Consider the following 20,286-nt stretch of genomic DNA (forward strand, 5'->3'; position numbering starts at 1 on the left):
GTTTAATTATAAAAATGACTGAAATGATTATTTAAATAACGATCTAATAATAATAAGAAGAAGAATAAGCTCTGCAATTTGTTTCTTCAACCTGCATATTCCTCTGATCATCAATCAGGAGTTTTCTCTAAACATACCTTATGCCTGTAGTGTTGCACACATGCAACCGTGCTCTCTCGCTGCAGAGCTATTTCTCTCACTGCAACACCAGTCATGGAGCTGAAGTAGCGTATATCATTAATAAACTTAGAAAACATTGTAGAGGAGGAAAAAAATGTGAAATCAGATCTATGGTTGCTTAGGAATCTTCATACATGTGAACATGTTTTCAGATTTTCTGCCTGATTTCTCACAGTAACCTGGTGTCTTGTGTCTATGTAATTGTAGTTATTATCTCTCTCACACCATCTTCCCTCCCTCACTGTCATTATCCCCCCCCCCCCCATCCCTCGCAGTCTTGTGCTCTCTGCTGAGTCTTATCAGTTTGTGGGATAAAGGTTAGCCGGCCTCCAGTCGAGCCCCGACAGTCTAAACTGGGCAACGGTCTCGGCTGCACCAGCTACTGCTTCATTACCATGGCGACCTCACTGGTTGAACTCTCCATCATTATCTGTCTTCCATAGAGAACTATGGCTCAGTGCTCATTATGGATATCATTGTAGAGGGCATGAATTATACATGATGTAATCACCATATCTTCAGGAAAAGGATGCCAGCCTATTTTCTGTTTGATGAGCATTTGGTGCATAATGGATTTTTATAAGGGACGATTGCTGCGATATTCACACAATGGAGGTAAATCAGATGGTAAAACAAATATCAGTCCAATCAACTGTTTCGAAAAAAGAAGATTTTTTTTTATGTCGAACCTCTAATAACCTCTTTGAAAACTACACATCTCTCCACTAAAAAATGTGTTTTATTTTTTCCTAAAATGTGGGACCTTTACTATATTGATTTGAAAATCTGAGATTAAAGTTGACCCTCTGCAAGCTAGATCAGGTATGTCACAAATGCAAAAGCCAATCACTGTAAGTTCTTCAAATGTGACACATCCTGGCTGGTAAACCCTCTGTCTTCAACACAACCCCGGCAAAAGAAGCAAAATTAGCATTAGCAAAATGATAGAGGCAAACATGTTAACATGCAGTTCTGATGTTAACCTGACCCTCAAGCCTTCTTCCACCGTCCAAATATAACCAAAAAACAATAAATCAATATATTTTCAGAAAGAGTACCTTCATAATATATATGGAAAAAGCAGTGTATTGATGATCAAAATAGTTGCAGATTTCTTTTCTATCCGTTAATTAAAATACTTATGCGTTTAGATAAGTATTTGCATAACTATATGTTGTATATTTTATATTGATTATAGGCGCAGTGCCACACAATGACTGAATTCATTGATTATGAATACATTTAATTATCTGTGTTTTTAATAAAGCTGCACTCGGTGGTCCTTCATCATTTGTACTTGTGTTCATCCAGCTGCATGCTTGAACACTCAGGTTGGGCTCTGCTGGTTGTGCACCAGTGAAAGTGTTTTTAAGTTCCTATCTTTTAATATTTCTTAAAGTCAGACCTTGAACTTTTCTACCTTGAAAGTTGCTGCAAAGAGGTAAACACCAAAGACAAAGATACAAATCGAAGACGTTATCATATCTTTCCATAACAAACGATGTGTGGTATTTCATAAATATAACATTTTTGAGGAAGAAGAACAGGAGGAAGAACACTAGGCTGTTGTTTAGGTTGTCAATAAAGATTCACTTTTTTCTTATTATATAAATGGTATCATTTTTGATAATGTTAAACCCTCCCTGATTTCTGATGCTAATAAAACACATTTCAGGAGTTCAGAAGCAGTGAATCCTTCACTTGACATGGAGGATTTTATTGTGAAACATTTCTAGAAAGTGCTGTGATTAACAACCTTAAGTCTAATATGAAGAAAATCATTGTAAACTATAATCAAGCTTCTATGATTAACCACTGAGTAAATACAAAATGTAAGATCCGGCTCATTATGAAGGATTATACTTTAAGTAAAACTCAGAGATCTAATCAACCCCATCCTAGAGTAACCAGGCACTAGGCCAATCATTAGTGATTTTTGTTGTTTGATTATTTAATTTCATTGTGTCACAAAGTACGATGTCAGAAATTGCGTATCGGGTTGTTTTTTAAACAATCATCCCCCCTGTTGGAATGTCCCTGAGCAAGCACCCCTAATCTAGGTACATCTTGTTTTGGACATCCTTGAATAGGCAACCAAATACAAGTCTCCTTCTGGAATCAGTAAAGATATGATGTCTTGTGCATTATCAAATACATGAACCTCTTCGCTCGACATCAACGCACAAGCTGAGATTCAACAGCTCTCGTGCCCGCGTGATCCTGAGCACAATCTTTATCTCCTAGTAAACTACTCGGCCTTCTCTCATCAAATGAAAATCTTAACTATAAACACTCTGTTTAGATTTGTACAAAATGACTTCCTTCTCTCAGAGTCTATAAAAGCAGCATTATTGTTTTCTAAGGTGGCTTATCATCATCCCCAGGAGTTGCCTGATTAGACGGACTTAAACTCTGATTGAAGTCTAAACATTTCTAACTCTTTTAGCTGATCAAAAACATAAGCAGCACTGAGTGTTGCTGTTAGCGTGCTTCAATATGTAATGACTTGTGAATGGCGTATACCTCCCATGGAGCCAAACTCTAAAGACATTGTGAAACACAAGATATACATTGATGGGGAAAGCAGATTTCAGCTGCCAGACTGAGAAAACGTAATGCCAGCAATAGCAGTCCTGTAAGCACACTGGAATGCCCTAATGAGCCCTGTCAATAAATAGCTGTACAACACCCTCATGCAGATAATAGAGGATTCTGGAGAGTTTTCCACTGTCGGTGTGGGTGTAACATTCAGATCTAACCTTTTGTTGCGGATCCCTCTGGCATTGTAGTTTTTAAATTTGACTGACGCTGAAAGGATTTGTGTCTTTGTCCTGCTTTTGAATGTTGTTGTATGTTGTGTGTGTGCATGCGTGAGTTTGTGTGCCTGTGGTGTACCAAACAGGGAAAAAGTAGCAAAGCCACTAGCAAGTTAATAAACTCCAGCTGGGCTTTGTTGTGCTGAGGACAGGCCACAGAGCACAGCACATTCTCTGTAGCTTAGCTCACAGATCTTCCCTGCAAACCAGAACTAAGCCAAGCACCGAGGGTTTTCTAGGTATTTACTTAATGCAGGGTCACAAACAGCTTTTTAAGAATATTCATACTATCCAAACTAGTTGGCATTGGTGGCCACAAAGCGAGCTTGTTGGTAATTTCCCTAAAATATAAAATAAAACATCTTGTACAGCTAGGTTTTGGTGTAAAAGGGTGGTAGAATTTCCCTTTTATTGTCACTATTGCTTTGCAACCAGATGTGAGCTAACTAGTGAATACATCTATTTAAAAAGATGTATCATTGTGTAGTTCAGTTTTATCTTATCATGTTATCTTTATTATGTGACCAGCAACTATAAGTAGCGGAATAAGCATTTGGGTCCTTTAGTTGAGTAACAGTGTAAATATAGTCCATTATAATTCAAAATCCTGCATTCAAAATCTCACCAAAGTGAAAGAATAAAAGTATAATCGGCTAGATGTAGTATGAAGACTAAAGGTAGCCACAATGGAGTATAAAGGCACCTTTGAATGTACAGTACGTTAATAAAATGTTCTGAGTTATAACATTCCTCTGCTGGTCTTACACAATGTCTAAAGGTGTGTAATATACACTTAGTTGTCAGTTAAACTAAAAGCAGCAAAATCATCAGACCTTCAATAAATCCTTTCTTCTTGAAGTTTGTAATGTTTAGTCTTTATCAATTCAATTGAAAACACTTTTCAAAGTGCTGCAAGTGTATTATGTTGTACACACTGTTTATCTACAGTATAGAGGCAGTCACTACAAACTATTTCTGCAGCCAGGTTTTATTTGTTAATTTCTACCTTGACAATTATTTTCTCAAACTTACGTCGACAAATAAAAGTTTATACACATTACTTAATAAAATAGAAACTGACTGCATGTTTTGTGTCCTCCTTGGTTTGTGTCCTCATAACTGTAAACATCACCCCTTTGGAGGTCATTTTCCCATCTGTCAGTCTCCCCACCACCATCTGTCCCTCCAACACAAAGTACATTTTACATTTTTAGTCTATGTAAAAGGCTGGTGCAGCAGGGGTCTCGGTAAACCATGAAGGACGGAGAATCTGCAATCTCTATACCTTATCCTCTCTTAGGTCCTTGATAGCACATTTAACATCATCCTGACAGTTAAAGCACGATTTAAAAAACTGTTTGATTTATCTGTGTCAGGCACACGGACCACATGTCCTTAGAGAACTCTGTAGTACCCACTCTCTACCGTTACAAACTGTCTCTAAAGCAGAGAGCGAGCGATGTTTAGTCAAAACAAACTCTTGGTACTGAATGACGCACAGTCGCTGCAATGATACAAGCTCTTGTTTGTTCATTTTAATTACACCTGTGAAAATGTGTGTCCCAATGATTCATTAATGTTCATGATCTAATAAGCATCACTAAACAGAATCAAGATTAGATAGAGCTGTGGGAGAAATGTGCTCCATAACTGAAATTACATTTCTGTTTATAGCATCAGTCATTTTGTGGCATCTTTCAGTGAGGTTAAATAGAGACTTCATTCATTGAAATTACATTCTGTATGTGATATAATCAACTTAATGTTTTAAAATGATTTACTTCTTCAACTAGTGAGTTTCTGCTTCAAGTACATGTCATAAAAGCAAACTAAGCATCCTCTTGTGATATATGAAATGATCCAAAATTATGTAGAAATCAGTTTTTACTTTAATTTTAATTTACTATTATAATCAAAACCATTTTTCAAATGTTAAACAACAAGTTAAACATTTTTCATTCATTGTTAGATTTATGCTAGATATAGCGCTGGAGCCACCAGCCACTTAGCTTGGCATGAATACTTTAAACAGGGAAACAACTCCCTAGGAAATATTCTGACAAATCCACAACTCTATTATATTATAACTAATTAGTAAGCTTAATAGAAGCTAGTATTGAGAGAGCAGAGCTAGCTTTGCCCCTTGTTCATAGTCTTTATGCGATGCTGAGCTAACTGGCTACTGACAAACTATTGTTTTAAATGTTTTGAGGTCTCCCAAACTGAAAAACTGCATCATTTGGCAACAATCACGATTTAACTGAGACCCTGCCGGATCATGAATAAATATAAACCTGTGCATTTTATGCTTGGTTTCAGTACCTGACAGTTTCCAATCATTCAATACCAGAAAATGATTATGGTCTGATAAAAAAAACTGTGTAAGCATATTACATAGTGTGTGTGTGTGTGTGTGTGTGTGTGTGTGTGTGTGTGTGTGTGTGTGTGTGTGTGTGTGTGTGTGTGTGTGTGTGTGTGTGTGTGTGTGTGTGTGTGTGTGTGTGTGTGTGTGTGTGTGTGTGTGTGTGTGTGTGTGTGTGTGTGTGTGTGTGTGTGCACGTGCGCACGCGCGCGCAAGAGGAAGGCATCAATCCAAGCTCATTTCAACCCTTCTCATATCTCTCCTAACCACACATTCAAACACAAGAAAAAAAGAGTCTGCTGCCAGAGAGAGGAAGGGAGAGAGAGTGAGATATAGAGCGATGGAGAGATGATGGGGGAGAGTGAGAGAGAGAGAGAGCTAGAGAGGACAGAGTGAGAGAGAGTGAGCGAGCACTTTCTATTTATAGCCTGTGTGCCCGGAGAGGAGGAAGACTGTTGTTCGAAAGCACACTTGGTGCTTATGATTTTGTTCTGCAGAACACGGGCTGCCACTCCAAAGGAAAAGGAATATAAAATAAATACATGCCATACAAATGATATACCATGTGGGTGGGAGGATGGGGTCATTGCTGGGTAGATAAATGGCTGTTTGAAAGGCTGATGAGAGGAGGAGAAAAGATTGGTCCAGTAATTGTCCATTCGTCCCCCTCAACGGCATAAATGGACTATAATTACCTCTACGTTCTTTATCCTGCTGTGTGTGTTGATCATTCATGCACAAAAGTTAATTAGATAAGAATATCTACTCTGAAAATATAGATGCTTTTTTAGGTAATTAAAGCAATAAAGATCATGGTAAAAATGGATCTTCCCCCTCGCTTACTCAGCCTTCAGGACAGAAGGTTCCCACTGAGATTCAGCAAACATCTTTCTGAAAATAGACAACGGAGTCCTGCTTTAACAATATTTGGTTACACTCGTCTGTAATGCCAACTCACCTCTGTACGGAGCACTGTTGTGGTCAGTGCTTAAAGGTTTTTGCTCAGTATAGGAGAGTTGGTTTTACTTAAAAAAACGGTTCTGTCTTTTGCTTGTTATCTGTCTGTTATTAATTAGTGATTATATTTTGTAAAACAATAAGATAAATAAATATAGCACCTAAAATATAACTGCACAATTAACATTTCCGTAGTGTAGATATACATTTCTGAGATGTATATTGCCTCAAGTGCACTCTTCATCTGGGCACCACCATGTAGGTCTTTGAGGCTAGAAGACACAAGAGAACCACCTTTTTAGACGGACACAGATGCCCTTCCAGTCTTAATGTCACCAAAACAAACACATTTAAGCTTCAGTTTTCCCTTAGTGTCACTTCAGTGTGGGTCTTAACTGTCTCCGGCACAACCCCAAGTTATCCCGGGGGGGGGGGGGAAATGCCCCTTTAGTGGTTGAACAAATCCATCACTGACTTATTATCTCAAATATAGTGGCAAAATAAAATCATTAAAACATTTTCTAAAACTTCGGTCGGTGAAGGTCTAACGTGTTTTAACTTTGTAAACATTATATATAACACCAATTCACCAGATTTGTGTTGTACTTACATAACATACGTCCTGTCGCTAGAAAACTGTATCTTGTCCTTGCTTAGATTTTTGTGTGTGACTAAAGATTGTATAGTTTAATACAAAAAAAACCTCAAAATCTTCACTTGTATCCCTCTGGAAGTGTGGCGGTATCAGTATCTGCAGAGACCCTGCCCTCTGTCTCTATTTTGCTTTCATTTTTGTCTGTTCAGGACATTTCAGGGCATCAACAGTGCACTTAAAAGAGAGAGCTATGGAAATGACTCACACAGTGCCAAATCAGACTCAAAATAAATGTTTTTAGCCAAGCTAGCTGTTGCCACTTCATTCCGGGCTCTATGCTAAGCTAAGTTAATTGCTTTCAACCTTTAGCTTCATCCTGAGCAGAAACAATAGCATTTGCAATCTTTTCATCCAATACCCAGTGAGAAAGTGTATTCCCTAAAAGGTTGTCCTTTACTTTTAAGTACAAATACAAAACACCATTAGGTTTTAGACCTTATAGCTCTTAGTTTTATGCTAACCTCTTTCTAACATGTAAACACAAACTTATCTGGCCTCTGCAAACATGCTGTCTCTTTAGTGGAGGCTGTTTTAGCACACCAATTATTTCCAGCACCTCTCAGTGGGCCTATAAATAGCACACGAAAACACACACACACACACACACACACACACACACACACACACACACACACAAACAAACACACACTTCCTTTTATTTCATCTCTGTGCGAGGTGGTTTTGACGTCCAGGTGTTTTTCGGCTTTTTCTAATTTGATTTCTATATGATCTACCTCAATGATGCATTGCTGTGCACACATTCAGCCTTTTCTTTCTTTCAATTTTTATCTGTAGATTAAACCACTACTGTATTTTACTTGTACTTTAATGCTTGGTCTCATTTGCAGAGGCTTTGTCTTCTTCAAATCCCTCTTTCTGGGTCACTGGACATTTTGCACATTTTGTACAAAACTTGGTGTACGCGTGTGATTTTCCCGCTTAATAAACATATCTCTCCTTCCTGTTTACCTATCTCTGCAGCATCAGACAACAGCCAGCGATTTCAGGAGACGTGTTTTGCCTTTGCATTAACGCCACAACAAGTCCAGCAGATCAGCAGCTCGATGTAAGATGAACACCGCTCTGTCAGTGCAGCATGCTGTTCATGAATAATTCATACATGAGCATGATTTTTCTAGATATGTGGTGATATTTTTATTCCTGTGCTCAAAGGGACATCTCGGGGACCAAATGTGATTTCTCAGTTCAAGTTCAGTTGCGGTTTTGCCTGTCGGAAACGAGCTGTCCTCAGGAAGACCATTTCCCTCCCAATCTGTGTGTGAAAGTCAATGGGAAGCCATGTAACCTTCCGGTGAGTACTCTCAGTAACACTCGCATGCTGGTGTTGAACCCATTTTCATTGCTATTTGACTCTTTAATAAACACAACAGAAATGCTAATCGTTGTCCCTTTGATATTTATGTCTGACCTATAGGGTTATCTTCCTCCAACCAAAAATGGCGTAGAGCCCAAGCGGCCGAGCCGGCCCATCAACATTACCTCTCTGGTCAGACTGTCCACCACAGTGCCCAACACCATCGTGGTGTCGTGGACCGCCGAGATCGGGAGGGTAAGAACCAAAGTGTCAGAGGGTCAAGGGAACTATTTCATACCAATGACACTTAGTAGGTTACAAAATAGGATTACTAAACATTTGCTGACAATGGCTGCTTGAATATATAGATTTTCTGGCTGATTATGTTGTTGGGGTTGGTGATCATTTTTCGGGCTTCGGTTACTGATGAGGGTTTTTTTCTTCATTTTATGTAATTAATGTGGGGACTGAGCTTTAAAACAGTTGTTTGCATCTCTGATTATCATCTACTATCAAATATTTCCAGTTATGTCAATGAGACAATCACTGATTTATAATTGTATCTATACCTTCCAGGCTTTTACTCACCTTTTATAGATTGCAATATATTCATAGGACCTCTTTATCTTAAAGAGGTTGTGGATGAAAATTCTTATTCATCATGATCAAAATGTTGATTGATGATTACATGTTGTTTTTGAGTTTTTGAAGTCTGTGTGAAATGAATGTACCCTTAAAGCAGACTTCAAATTTATAATTACACTTCTCTCCTACAGTGCTTATGGGATTAAATTGTTATATAAGGTTGAATTAGTTTGATGCAGTGTGAAGCACAATGAGAGCAACTAGAGAGGTTCTAACAGCCAAAATAGCTTTAAATAGTGTAGCACAGTAATGATAAAACTTCAGAAAGTCTGTGCGTAGTGTACACTCAGTCAAGGCACAGTTATTGACAAAATCCCCCTTTTAGACGAGATAAATGTAAATTGATCTTAAAATAGCTTGATCTTCTCATATGCTGACTTATATTTAGCTTGAGGTTGTTCTACAGATGGCAGTAGGCGAACCATCTCAAAATGAAAGTACATGCTGGCCTAAAATGTTTTCCTTTCCTCTGTGCTCCCTTTCACATGACTGAACATACATTTGTCTAAGAGCGGGAGGATCGACTTCACATTACAAAGACATCCTGCCTGCTGAATTACCTCCATTAACACCATTAAAAGTCATTCTCTCTAACTGGCCTAGAACAAAGAAGTGTCTCTAGGTAGGATTTAAGGTTTTATTCTGCCATGCTTACAGTATTTTCTGCATTAATGTGTGTCCTCAGAGTTACTCCATGGCAGTTTACTTGGTGAAGCAGCAGTCGTCCACAGTGTTGCTACAGAGACTACGAGCGAAAGGCATCAGGAACCCGGACCACTCCAGAGCTCTCAGTAAGTACGGTCTTTTTTCTTTTTTTAAGGATGCACTGATCGATATTTACCTTATATATAAGCGAATCAGGCACTGGCCAGACATGACCGATTCTTTAAAAAATTCTGTGTTTTTGCTATCATTTTGCTTCATGTTATCCTACAGAGAAATTGACCCCAGTAAGTTTCACCAAGCAATACACATTAGAGATGTTGTTCTTCATTCAAACTCTTTGGTGTGTTTGTTTGTTTGTTTTCTTTATAATAAATGAATAATTGGTAACGTTTTTTTCCCCATTAATTTACCAATGCCTTTTCATTAACGCCACCCAGATTGGAATAGTAGAACAATTGTTATAATTTGGTATACATTTTGTATTAAAAGTCTTACATTTAACTTGCCTTTAGTTGTAGAAAACCTTCCCTTACATTGAAATAAATTATACCCTCTGTTTATCTTGTGGGAAACTCAAAATCACAATATTATACATACCAAATCTATGCTGTATTAATCTCTTGCTGTATGTGAGCGATATAAGAAGCTTCAGGTGCAGAGGAGCCTCTGTCAGCACCACACAGCATGAGGAGCACTTTCTTTCCAACATTATTAATTACCTCGGTTTAAAACACCTATTCAAGGAGTTGAATTCTGTCGCCTGGTCCTTGCTCACTTATTAATGAGTGTGTGTCTATTACCCTTCTTTTCTGCAGTCAAAGAGAAGCTAACAGCAGACCCAGACAGTGAAATAGCCACGACCAGCCTTCGAGTGTCGCTGCTCTGCCCGGTAAACATGCTCCATGCTCCCTGCTCCTCATGAATTTACAGCAGTGTTAATAGATTTAGTCATGCCAAGACATGTCCATCCATTATTTTCTTTGTATGTGTCTCAACCTGCCTATATGCCCTCAATATTGTGTTGTCTACCTGGTCCACCTTTCATATTGTCTTCTCTACCTCCATCATGCACATTCTCCATGTGGGTTTGGCATATTTGTGACATTCATGCATGCTCTCCATCCCTGCTGTGTGTGTCCTCTTCATGCCCTGACTAAACGTGTGTGTGTGTGTGTGTGTGTGTATGTGCACACCTTGCAGCTGGGGAAGATGCGGCTGATGATCCCATGCCGGGCGCTGACATGCTCCCACCTGCAGTGCTTTGACGCCACACTGTACATCCAGATGAACGAGAAGAAGCCCACCTGGGTGTGTCCTGTCTGCGACAAGAAGGCTCCCTATGAACACCTCATCATCGACGGGTACGTTTCTCAACCCGACATCTCTCCCCGTCCTGCACAGACCTCTCAGAGAATAGTGCAATAGATGTTCAGACCTTAGCCTTAAAACACAACGGGGCCCCATGTCCGACTACAAGCTTTTTTACGGCACATTTCAGCTGCATTTTTTGGTTTTTGACATTCTCTGATTTGTGTAGCCTCCCCTGTCAACTTCTGTTAGCTGTTAACCTGATCTACCTAATTTTCTTACCACATTAATCATTACCAACATTCCACACCGATTTATCTCAAAATCTAGAGCTTCACAGAAACACAACTTATTTAAATCTCACCTTTTAAAGCCATTTGAAGGATTAACATTTTCTTATGGATTCCCTGTTTGTTTTAAGACGTATGATGCCTTCTTTTGGATTTGATATGGTCTGCTTGAATCCACTGAGGAAACTGGGTCACTGAAAACGTGTCTTCGCAATTCTTTTCAAACCACTATTGAAGCACTTTTCCATCATTGATGCATATGTAGAGCATGTTAAAAACACAGCTATCTTTAAATCCTGAAGGAAGAGGGATAGTATTTAATATTTTAAAAGAAAAGGTGTTATCTCACTAATAGAAGAGTGCTAATGTTAGCCTGTTTGAAGTAAACGTTCTTTTCCACTATACTCAGCCTGAGTTTGAATAAAACCAATTTCTGTTTGTGTATATTTTCTTCAAATACTTTTTGTATGACGTGTATGTTTCCTTTCAGGCTTTTTGTGGAGATACTCAACAGCTGCATGGACTGTGATGAGATCCAGTTCAAAGAGGATGGCAGCTGGGCCCCCATGAGGTCTAAGAAGGAAGTGCAGGAGGTCTCCTCTGCTTCCTATAACGGGCTGGACGGTGAGGCATATTATGAGGGATGAAGAGGGGGACAGGATGGGGTTAAAAAAACAGAAAGGTTGCTTCTACATGAATGCAGGGAAAACAAGCCTGAAAGTAATTAAGTTGGGATTACACACACATGGTAACTGGAACGTGCATTTCCATCCCCTCTTTGTGTATGCATTGTCAGTTTTAATTTAGCGGGGCATCAATCATGATGCCACTGAATAAACTGCCTGTCTCCATAGTAACAAACACTGTTTCTCTTTTGAAAGCAGGGGAAAATTGTATGTCTGCATTTTAGCACAGTTGCAGTGTTCAGCAGTGGTTTGTTTTTTACTCTGCAGCCTCAGAAAATGATAAACATGAGCACACTGTAACAATGCTGCTGCTCTCCAGGTTCATGTCGGACGTCGACAGGCTCGGATCAGCGGGGCTCTTCGTCGAACATCCACAGCGACAGCAGCAATAGCAAGAAGGTAGAGGTGATCGACTTGACACTGGACAGCTCCTCAGAAGATGAGGGCCAGGATTCACCACCTTCGCCACCGCCGCCACTGCCTCCCCCACCCAAAAGACCGTGTCCCTCCTTGTCCCCGGCCTCGCCGCCACACAACAAAGGGTCAGACACACACACTCAAACCATGTTTCCTTCTCCACACACATATTTAATTAAATGGGTAAATGAGGCATATTTTAGCCATTCAGATGGTTATTTATGAATTAGTTGCTAAAAACCTCATGAGTTCTGCACTTGAACACACAAGTTGCTTTTAACAACTTCAAATTACCAGCACCCACAGAGGAGAGCAGAGAGTGCAGACTGAGGATTATTTCTGAAAGTTTAAAGGAAAATTTAGAAAACAGTCGACTTTAAAAAAAAACACAAAATCAGTTTTTTGCCACATCGCGATCTGAGGATTAAAGTTCAGCCAATTCTAATTCAATATGTATATAAATGTCAAGACAGCATTAAATGCTTCACAAACCCCTCAGGATCAGAAAGGATTGGAAACTTCATCCAGTTTGCAAACAGAGGTAAGGGGAAGAGCTTTTTTGGGCGCCCCGTAACCATACATTATTTTCATTGACCATGTTATGAGACTCACAGTTGTACACTTTGGATTTAGGTAGAAGTTGGAATCTTATGTATATCAAAATCTGGAAAAGTGAACTACAACTCAAAACGACTAACAGCCAGTGGAAGCTAAATGTTTTTATTGTAATCTGCAGCATACTTAGTAGTTCCTTTAATTTGGGGTTAACATACTTTTTTTCCAGCAACATTTTTCTTAAGAACTGCAAAAAGGAAGCGTCTGGGTTGGCTCTTCACGCCTCTGACTAGACCCTTTGGGTATTACAGGTTCAAAGCTTTTCATCGTATGAAAATGATGCATGAAATATGATTCCTCATAAACAAGCATATTAAGTGACAAACCAGAATTGAAAAGATCAGATTACATATCATTTCTGCTGTTCAGTAATAAATGTCACAAACTTTCTGTGCAAAAACATTGAGCCTTGAGTGAGTTTGCCGTCTATCTCGCCATAGTTGAAATAAACGACAATAACACAAGCCTATGAGATTGCTGTGACATTGTGTGTTTCAATGTTCACCAACTCTGAGGGTTTTGTTATGAGAGGCCTTTTGAAACAACTGCTTTATCCTTACAAATGAAAATACATTATGTACATCTGAGTATAAATTCTGCTGCTTCATTTGACTTTTATGAATCCTGTGACGGTTCAGAGGATTGTGTTTCCAGGTCCAGAGGAGGAGACGACACACCCTGTGACTTATAAATATGACATGAAATGAAAGCCTTATTATATATTAATTTGCTTATTCTCTAAACCGCTTCCTCTGTATCTGCCTGCAGGGTGTTGAACCTGCACCACCAGGCCTCTCCTGTCAGCTGCACTCCCAGCATGCCTGCCGTGGACACCAGCTACATCCCTCCTGTCCCCCCCCTCATTCAGGACTACAGACCGTACTACCACACCCCCAACGACCTGTCAGGTAAAATCTCAAGGGGTGAAATGTACTGTATTTGTGCTTGGTTTTACGAAATGCATCTGGTTTAAGAATACACCCGTAGCTATATAATATGCCTCCAGCTTTTAGTAACTTAATGTACTCATTATGCATTTGCACATTTGAGTTGGTTGTTGATGATATTCACCATTATTCTGTCTGTACTTGATTTCCAGAGTTGAACTTCTTCTCTTTCCTTCAAGGCGACAATCATCAGGTACGTAAAACGTCACTGAGTTTACCCGCCAGATATTTTTTGTTTTCAGTGAAGCAGGAGCCCGTTTTTCATTTTAAAGAAATACCTGTTCTTACATGAAAAACAAATAAGAATCAGCAAAGTGTTATTTGATGAAAAATGTTCTCTATGCAACGAGTCAAACTGTTCAGAACATAAAAAATTAAGAAAATAAAGCATAGAGAATGTTGGGGGATTGTGGCCATAAGATGTCACACAGTCTGCTGCTACACGGTCTAACTGTGTCACTGTCTGCTTCTGTCTCGACGGGCTATTTAAGGAGACCTGAGAGTGAGAGGTTTGACAAATGATGGTTGTTACCCACCGGTTACTGGGGGGCTGAACTCTCCGAAGCACATAATTACAGTTGTTTTCTTGATTTCTGACATCCTCATCTTTCAGTCTGCTCTGTTTGTGTTCTGTTATCTAAAATTAACATTAAAAAGGGTTGGTTATCCAAGATTACCAACAAGAAAGCATTGTCTCCTTTAGTGGGACACTATATCTAGATGTTAAGATAGTTTTGCTGTTGAAATTTCAGATACATTACTGTAAGCTTTAATAGAATTTCACAGAGTTTTTTAAAATTACATTTTAAAAATTTAACATACATTTCCAGAATCAGCACCCCCGTTGCTCTGGCGAGTCCCCCTCGCTGTGAACAGTTTTTATTGGATCATGATTCTCACAGAGACTGTAAGCAGCATTTCTGTTGAAAAAAGATAAATTGCTTCTGGAAAGATGCTACTGTTTAATTTTTCATAAAGGTGGATAGCTACCTGCACCGCTGGAAACCACTAAAAAATAGTAAATAGCCTCTGGGTTTAACTCACAGGGAAATGTTAATATTCCCATCTTTGATGCTCTCCTTCATGGGACACAATCAGTAATTAATAGCCATGCTGTTGGATCTTCCTAACGTCTCATCTGTAGTCTCGCCTTAAACAGCGAACGTTTTCACAAAGCACCTAATCTGCAAAACTAAATTTCTCAAAAAAATAACCTTGCTAAAACTTTTCGCTGAATAACCGTTCACACATATGCTGACAGCAGTCCTGAGATGAGGACAGGGACAGTGTTGACATGGATGACTTCAATTATCATTTGTGAATTTAGTAATATCTCAACAGTGATTGGTTGAAAGATGAATGTCAGTTAAATAAAATCAATACACAAGAGGAAATCTGCTGTAGCCAAAAAAGATGAACCATCTGACTTGTTAAAGACCTTCCTCATGTTGGCAGGGGACTTTTGTATTTCCAGCTGATTGCACTTATAGTTGGGTTATTCTACGTACCAAATTAATATCTCCTCGTAATTCAACATTAGCCAGTAAATCAGACTTATTTGTTAAATTGAGTTTATTTTATTTACATTATATGCACATTTCAACTCATAGAATTTAAAAACTAATTTAAGGATTTCAAAACTAAGGACTTTTGAATGTATTATACATATATATATTTTCTTGGGTATTTTGTAAAATAAATACTCTCCACTGTAACGTCGGCAGCCTCTGAGTGTGAACTCACATTTGCTCCTCTGTTGTGTTTCTTTTTGGTTCAGCATTACAACATGGTGATGGCAGCTGCAGCCGCAGCTTCAGCCTCAGATGACCACGAGCTGCTTCTCAACCGCTTCCTGCCCTACAGCACCTCCACCTCCTCCTCACAGCTGTTTCTCGACCAATCTGGTGGCTCCTCAGCCCCCTCGCTGACCGTGCCCACCAACGGGGCGAGCAACTCGGGCAGCAGCAGCAGTCTGGTGTCGTCCAGCAGCCTCCGCGACACCCACTCCACACACTCGTCTTCACACTCTTCACACTCCTCACACACACACCCCGTGGTGGTGGCCACCCGGAGCAGCGCTGAGGCAGCAGTGGCAGCGATTTACGGCGGGATACCTGACGTTATATCATTGGACTGACGCGAGAAGGGTCAGAACTACACTTTGGGTCCAGCTGAGATCCAGTAACACACTTCTTTTGACTACAGGGTGAAGTTTTGATCCAGAAAGTTGACTGGCCCCAGGTCATCACACTTTGTGGGGTCGTAATGAGGAGACTGCCTCAACGAGAGCACTAATATTATATATTATATAATATGAACAGAGGGTTCTCTTCCCTAGACTGAGCGGTGGACTTCTGTTTGTGTACTGACTTCAGATCAGAAACCTGTCCAGCATGATAATGGTACCAACATGGCACTAACAGCAAAGACTCTACATGAGAAAAATCACACGAAGGACGAAGGCTCTTTTCTACAAACCCGGGGAGTTGGCACCGTGTACAGAGAACAAATATATTTTCCTCTTTTACTTTTGTATGTTATATTGGAACATTTTCAGTCAAGTGAGCTGCTTCGATTGCTGTTTTCAATTGGAGGACTGAGGTTTCATTTTCCTTTATTCTGACAAAAGCTTTTGCATAATGCCTGTTGCCATGTGGTTGTCTTTTCCTTCTCTTTCTTTTCCTGCTTACATTTTGTTTTATTTGCATTTCTACAAGATTAACTTAAGTTCCCTGTCTTATTCTTAACTCATTTTTAATGAGTTAAGATGAATTTAAAATGATGGTTTATTCTCGTTCCAATAACAAGAACACTGAAGTTACAGTTTTTTTCATGTACTAATAATTTTATTATGCTTTAAGTTAAGTATGATATTTAAACCATTATAAATATAAATATATATATATATATATATATATATATATATATATATATATATATGCATATGCATTCCCTTTGACCTTCAGGTTATTGCTGTAGGGAGTGAGTAGTAGTAGAAATCACTCTTTGATTTCCAACTCCTCACAAAGACTCTGCCGGCAAAGCATTTAGAAATGGATACTTTTAAACTATTTATACTTGCAGATTTAGAGTTTTTAGCTGGAACAGTTTCTATTGTTTTCCTTTTCTTTTTGCACAATGCCAAAAACAAGATAAAGTTCCTGAATGAAAATGATCCTAATATTCAGAGTGCAGTTGAATCAGTGTGCCACAGTGTTCTCCGTCCGAGTGTCCACTTCTTCGGTTTTAGCTGATGGTTATTTAGACACTTAAATGCTGTCAATTTGTGTCTTGTCTTCTTAGTTTCATCATTTTTTTGCTTGACTTTTAAAAAGGTATTACATTGAAGGCCGAGCTGTTGTAGCAGCACGGTTCTTTTTGAAGAGACGGTGTCCATGGCATGTGACCAACTTTAAACTAGTGCCTGTTTGTGTGCATGCTTCACAGCGTGGTGGGGATGTTTTGGGTTTTCAAACTCGAAAGAATGTCTTTAATGGTCGCCCGAAACCTCTGCTCTATCTCTGTAGAAGCTTTTTGTGAAGACTCGTGATATGTTTGACAGCCTAGGCGTTATCTTTGGGAAACTACTTTTTTTGGGAAAGCATCGAAGTGTGCCCCAGTGAAAGAGGGAGATGTCAACATGCCAATTTATACACTGGGCACAAAGCCAGCTGGTTTAAAAATACATGACCTGCCTGTAATTTAAAAACTTTAGGAGCACTTTGTGTACGATGTGGAAGTGTCAAAGCGAGGTGGAGTACCTCGATTCAGCTGAAAACACAGTTTGCTCATGAATGTAGTGTACAATTGTAAGAAAGGATACACTTTTGGTGTTTGCTTCCATTTCAACTTTTAGCAGATGTAATCAAGGTGACATTAGCAGTGACATACAGTAGTGTCCCCGCCCTGCCCAGTCAGCCCACTCCTCCTCCAGCCTGCGCTTCCTTGTAACGTTCCCCTCTTATCAGCCTCTCCTCGATGTTCCACTTTCAGACGTACGAGACAGGCAGCTCACTTCGAAGCCGAGTTATCCCAACCGGCCACCGGATAATCCCTTCTGACAGCAGCCCCCATCCCCTGTCCCGTCCTTCAGCGTCTCACTGGGATGACGACCCAAAGTGACCCCCCCACCCACCCCTTCCTCCCTTGCTCTCTCTTTGCATCTTTAACTTTATTCCCGGTTATTCTAATGGGAACAAACCCCGGCTCTCACACTGACGCGAAACCAGTACTTGTGTATTTCCAGTGTTGTTCAGTTTTTAATTTATTTTCTTATTTCTATATATTATATTTTTTACAAATGGTTGTTTTCCGTTGGTGAGTGTGAGTAACTTTCACTCGGGAGCTGTTGTGATATGATTTTATTTAATATGCATTTTATTAATATTCTTTGCCAGCAGTGTAATCTCTCAAAATGGTACCAATGAGTCATTGGTCATGTAAATGCTTCACTGTGACACTTTATAATCAGGACATAAAGCACATGCTTAATTAATACGTGCATGACTCATGGTGATTTAATGTTTTAATTAATTCAGGATGTGTTATGAATTGTGGTTGCTCACCAAGTCACTGAGAGTTAATGTAATTAGGTAATGCTGAATGAATTATCAATTAGTCCAGTCCAGTTACATAAAAAAGGCAGTATTAATTCTCATGGAAATATCAAGCCATCTTTTTTTCTTCAATCAGACATTGACATGTTTTTGCAAAATCCCTGCCATTGGTGGCATTTATCTAAATTTTGCAAATTATATTTTTCTGTTGTATTTATTGGTTTAGACAATCAAAAATCATATTAATTAAATAAACCATTTCAGAATCAGAAATCCTTTATTAGTCCCACTGCGGGGAAATCTACTTTTGTTACAACAAAAGTGATAGACACAAAAGTGGCATAGCAGATAAAAAAAAAGATATAATAATACAGAATAAGCTAACATATTAGTATATGGAAGTAAAGCACACATTAGTTATGCTGGAATAAAGTAGGTAAGTAAGCTAAAAAATTATGAGCAGCCACTTCAGACCTAAGTGCCATTTAAAACCCATTTGTGGCTAAACATGCACTTTCACAAATGGGTTTTTCTTAGCTTAGCAAAAAGGTACATTCTGGAAATGTATTATCAGCCATGCCAGAGTTTGTAACTGGATTCCAGATAATTTGGTAGCATATAAAATAATTTGTGAAAAAACATTGATCCTTTAAGTGTTAGCTCATTACGTAAACTCACAGTGACTGTTTCATGGGAACAACATGAATTTGCGTCACATTCTGTATAAATTCAGTCATCAAATCAGTACTTGCGTACTATTTTTGCATTTATTTAAATGTGTGTTTTCACCTTTATTATAAAGTGTTACCCTGGCTTTGTACACTGATGAAGATGTTGATCCTTTAGTTTCCTTCTTGTTAGTTTAAATACAAATCACCAGTATTTGGAAGCTTGTTAAGATGGTCATAGTTTTCTCAATCACAATTTTATTTATTTAAACGTATTCTTCCCTCACGAGACAGTGCAGCACAAGAAGAGAGAGGGCACACCGTGTTGAATGTGTTTCCGTTGAAGTGATCCACATCTGTATGGGGATACAGAGATGCTTCATAATGTAAAGTGTCCACAACTCCATCCTGTGGTGCACATCTGTTTGTTTCCTTTGGGAGAAGCTGTCCTTTTTTAACTTGGGGAGTTATTTTGTTGGAAAGTGTTAGATTGCAAGCAGAAATGGATGAGCTCAGGGCTGCCATATCAATCCCTCTACACCAGGAGCCGTAGATATATGAGCGTTGATTGCAGGAGCTTATGTGTTGGCTGGTGTTAGGGCACTGGGAATAACCAGCATCTGCTCAGTATAAAGTGAATGGAATAAGGCCACTATAGTTAATCTCTACAGGCTACAGTGAAGAGATGCCTCACTTAAGATAAAAGGGAAAAGTCAACAATGTGTATATTCTGTCTGTGTGGAAACCTGAGAGTTCAGATCCAAACGTGGGTGTTTGATGTCCGTTTGTATGCTTTTTGTGTCAATTCAGAGCGAGAGAATAAATTAATTTATATATTTTTTGGAAAATGAAAGCTGTAATATTGTTTTTAAAAAAAAGGACTGTGGCCAATAAAGAGTCTTAAACAACAGAAATATTCTCAAAGTCAGACTCAAGTCGACACGTGCACTCACTGCCTTAAAACATTCACAGGTTCTGTTTCACGGCTCCAATCCGAGAAAAATCATAAAAAGGCTTTTCGAGGAGGGCAAGGAGAAGGCGGTGTACAGTGGACCCTAGTCAGTTTGTACAAATATACCAAGTAAAACAAATATTTATTACCTGCATTGGAAGAAATTGTTTACTAATTGAATGTTACCTGTTTATGTAGAGAAGTTTAGATGTAATAAAATGCATTCTGGTATTTCTCTCTGTGTGTTCCCT

The 20,286-nt window shown here is 39.0% G+C and overlaps 1 protein-coding gene across 2 annotated transcripts in view; it reads left to right on the plus strand.

The window, feature by feature from the left end:
* The window catches only part of LOC134863588 (E3 SUMO-protein ligase PIAS1-like), a 41,843-nt gene extending 21,577 nt beyond the window's left edge, over positions 1 to 20,266 (plus strand). For both annotated transcript variants that reach the window (XM_063882173.1, XM_063882174.1), the window contains 11 exons: positions 7,952 to 8,036; positions 8,144 to 8,282; positions 8,406 to 8,540; positions 9,616 to 9,721; positions 10,412 to 10,485; positions 10,797 to 10,957; positions 11,685 to 11,818; positions 12,200 to 12,422; positions 13,681 to 13,820; positions 14,012 to 14,052; positions 15,637 to 20,266. In XM_063882173.1, coding sequence (XP_063738243.1) covers positions 7,952 to 8,036; positions 8,144 to 8,282; positions 8,406 to 8,540; positions 9,616 to 9,721; positions 10,412 to 10,485; positions 10,797 to 10,957; positions 11,685 to 11,818; positions 12,200 to 12,422; positions 13,681 to 13,820; positions 14,012 to 14,052; positions 15,637 to 15,996 — 1,598 coding nt within the window. In that variant the 3' untranslated portion in view covers positions 15,997 to 20,266. The remainder of the gene's footprint in view (positions 1 to 7,951; positions 8,037 to 8,143; positions 8,283 to 8,405; positions 8,541 to 9,615; positions 9,722 to 10,411; positions 10,486 to 10,796; positions 10,958 to 11,684; positions 11,819 to 12,199; positions 12,423 to 13,680; positions 13,821 to 14,011; positions 14,053 to 15,636) is intronic.
* The last annotated feature ends 20 nt before the right edge of the window (positions 20,267 to 20,286 follow it).

The sequence above is a fragment of the Eleginops maclovinus genome, chromosome 4 (assembly GCF_036324505.1).
Source record: "Eleginops maclovinus isolate JMC-PN-2008 ecotype Puerto Natales chromosome 4, JC_Emac_rtc_rv5, whole genome shotgun sequence".
Classification (NCBI taxonomy): Eukaryota; Metazoa; Chordata; class Actinopteri; order Perciformes; family Eleginopidae; genus Eleginops; species Eleginops maclovinus.